This window comes from Diaphorina citri, unplaced genomic scaffold (assembly GCF_000475195.1).
Source record: "Diaphorina citri unplaced genomic scaffold, Diaci psyllid genome assembly version 1.1 scaffold105, whole genome shotgun sequence".
Lineage (NCBI taxonomy): Eukaryota > Metazoa > Arthropoda > Insecta > Hemiptera > Psyllidae > Diaphorina > Diaphorina citri.
In genome coordinates this window covers 82736-86319 of record NW_007377542.1, presented here as the reverse complement: position 1 = coordinate 86319, position 3584 = coordinate 82736, and the positions used below count along the sequence as shown (strand labels likewise).

Below are 3584 nucleotides of genomic sequence, written 5' to 3'. Positions count from 1 at the left end.
ATGAATGGAGCTTTTACCTGTCTATTAATCAGAGGGCATGCCGAAAACTGGCACATATTTTGGCAAGAAATTTCATCCGATTCTTTTTTTTCTCTCTCAGGATTCGAACCTGAGCTTTTCAATTTTACCAATAGCCCTAATTCATTGACGCTTTTCTTCTCTCTCCGTTCTATTGGTTTCATCGGATTCACCGAATAAGCGGAATAATGTTTACGTTACTCTAATACATTACATTATTGTTTAAATATAGGATAGGAACATCATAAATCTTCACATTTTTTACAGCCATCCAGCGACGACATGTCTTTATTTACAGGAATCACCTGAAATCAGAGAAAAGAAACACAAAATCAATTAGAAGAGTTGCTATTGGAAATGTGGAAATTGACTCATTTTACAGATCAATATTTTCGATATGTCCTTTTCCTTCACATTTTTTACAGCCATCCAGCGACGACATGTCTTTATTTACAGGAATCACCTGAAATCAGAGAAAAGAAACACAAAATCAATTCGAAGAGTTGCTATTGGAAATGTGGAAATTGACTCATTTTACCAATCAATATTTTCGATATGTCCTTTTGTTGGCTAACCAAGTCATGGAGGTGTGTCCTCGATGCAACGTAAAGTTTTACTCAACATCGATACCTACCTCTTTTATGTAGAGATACTATTTATAGGTATTTAAAAGTTGCTTTACGTAGCAAACTATTGATAAGCACCAACGTTATCAGAAACTGTAGACTTTACAGTTTTCGGACAGTAAAAACAATCTTTCAAATTGAAAACTTTATGGTGCGGTAGGGTTGGTTGGTAAGTAGGTACTAGGTAGGCACTATCCGTTATATTATAAGTTTTTTGAAGGGATCAACTTCTGAACCAACTAAAAAGAAGGATCAAAGTCTTGGTCACGATTTTGACTGAATCCAAAACAACGTCCACATCACAACAGTCTAACATTTCGGACAATCACTTTGATCAGCAAGACACACAGACGAACAATTAGGACCAGAAGGAATAAACTTCTGAACCAACTAAAAAGAAGGATCAAAGTCTTGGTCACGATTTTGACTGAATCCAAAACAACGTCCACATCACAACGGTCTAACATTTCGGACAATCACTTTGATCAGCAAGACACACAGACGAACAATTAGGACCAGCAAATGGTAATGTCATGTTTGTAAAATGGAAAGGTCATGTTTGTAGCCCACGCACCCGGGTCATTTTAAAGTCATTTAGGACCAGCAAATGGTAATGTCATGTTTGTAAAATGGAAAGGTCATGTTTGTAGCCCACGCACCCGGGTCATTTTAAAGTCATGATTGAAGACGATTGCTTAATGCTGATGAACTGCAAGATAAACCTCTATTGTTTTTGCATGTTCAAAAACTGTTTTTGATCCGTGAAATAAATCATGCTTAAACTGTAAATACACTTGTGGAAAACCTCTATTGTTTTTGCATGTTCAAAAACCGTTTTTGATCCGTGAAATAAATCATGCTTAAACTGTAAATACACTTGTGGGAAACCTCTATTGTTTTTGCATGTTCAAAAACCGTTTTTGATCCGTGAAATAAATCATGCTTAAACTGTAAATACACTTGTGGGAGTAATGGAGGGAGCCCAGATATTGACTCTGGACTTTCTAAGGGGAGTCTTTAATCCTGTAACTTAACACTGGAATTAAAACCCTTAATAACCCCGTTTCTGTAACGGTTACCTACTGAGGGAGGTTACCGAAATATGAAATATTTTAGTATAAAATTAATTATGATGGCTTTAATTGATAATTTTATCATAAGTACTAAGCTACTAAGTACACTTACCGAAATATGAAATATTTTAGTATAAAATTAATTATGATGGCTTTAATTGATAATTTTATCATAAGTACTAAGCTACTAAGTACATCAAGAAAGATCAAAGGTCACGAAATTAGAGCTACACAAAATATAAAACTTATAAATGTGCTGATAAAATGGCTGCTATCTAACATTAGATGTCCTTTTGAATTTTGAAAACCGGTACAGTGACTTCGATAGTACCTACAGTAACATGCGGCTCCCCTTACTATCAGAAACTGTAGACTTTACAGTTTTCGGACAGTAAAAACAATCTTTCAAATTGAAAACTTTATGGTGCGGTAGGGTTGGTTGGTAAATAGGTACTAGGTAGGCATTATCCGTTATATTATAAGTTTTTTGAAGGAATAAACTTCTGAATCTCTCTCTCTCTCTCTCTCTCTCTCTCTCTCTCTCTCTCTCTCTCTCTCTCTCTCTCTCTCTCTCTCTCTCTTTAAAAAGAGAGTACATAATACTGTTTTCCCAGTAGACATTGAACTTTAAAGACTATAAACCTTAGATTCCCATGATTTTAGACATTTAACTAACTGCAAACTTAAGGTCCCTGTCATTTGAGACATTCAACTACAAACTTCAGGTTCCTGTATAATACTGAATGCTATATGCTCCCTCTTGTATGTGGGTGCAATGTCGTCTCTTAACCCTACTTTTGTATCAGCATAGAGGCATCTATCTATACATAAATATACTTACTTACATACATTATGTTCTAATACTTCAGTATAGGTACTCATATGATTGTGTTGCTCAATGTTAATTGTTTGCAAAGTCCTATGAGTTGCCAGAGATGTGAAAATTAGTAACTCTACCATCCAGGATGATCTCTTTTGGCAAGTATTTGGCTAACCAAGTCATGGAGGTGTGTCCTCGATGCAACGTAAAATTTTACTCAACATCGATACCTACCTCTTTTATGTAGAGATACTCTTTATAGGTATTTAAAAGTTGCTTTACGTTGCAAACTATTGATAAGCACCAACGTACCAAGTGTAATATTTATGATAGGTCAAAATAAAGGTCCCGAACAATATTCACGCTTTAATGAAGAGAGAAAAAAAAAGTTGATCAAAAGAGATCAAAGCTGGAATTTGAAAATTAAAGTGTATTAAAATGAAATTAATTTCAACTATTTGAACATTATGTCTAATAGTTTGGGCTGTAAGAAACAAATCGGTAGATTTTATCGAACTGAAAGTCAATTAGAGCAAGAGGCAAGAGCTGCTACCAATCTTATACGATGGAGGATAAACACAAAGAATAAAGGGAACAGTAAACCTATCGATGCGCTGCTATAATTCCAAGTTAATTTTATATTAAACCAGCTAAACACATTATTATACAGGGTCTAGTCGAAATCAAGTTCTTTACTTTAATCAAGTACTTTATCTTTACTGCTTTACTCAGAACTACTTTGAAATGTTGGTTTAGATGGTGGCCGAACTGGGACTCGCAATTTTGAAAATTTCGAAGTTTTTGATGACAATTTGTACCTTTCCATTCTAACCTACCTATTAACTACCTAATAGTAGCTAAGTAGACATTTTTTTCAAATCTATTGAAAAAATATGGGTAATCTGAAGAAAAATAATGTGGCAACTTTTACCCTGTTGTGCTAAATGTGTTAGAGAAGTCACCTGACGAAAATTGTTCAGAAAGTATCCCAAATCATCTTTCTTCCCTAGGGAGAAATACATGGATTTTCTCAGTACCCAGTACATG

At 34.7% G+C, this 3584-nt stretch overlaps 1 protein-coding gene across 1 annotated transcript in view; it reads right to left on the bottom strand.

Moving 5' to 3' along the window:
* Positions 1-426: 426 nt before the first annotated feature.
* Positions 427-3584, bottom strand: part of LOC103524559 (fork head domain-containing protein FD4-like) — a 58640-nt gene continuing 55482 nt past the window's right edge. Inside the window, exon 3 of the mRNA XM_008489587.3 lies at positions 427-481. Coding sequence (XP_008487809.2) covers positions 465-481 — 17 coding nt within the window. The 3' untranslated portion in view covers positions 427-464. The remainder of the gene's footprint in view (positions 482-3584) is intronic.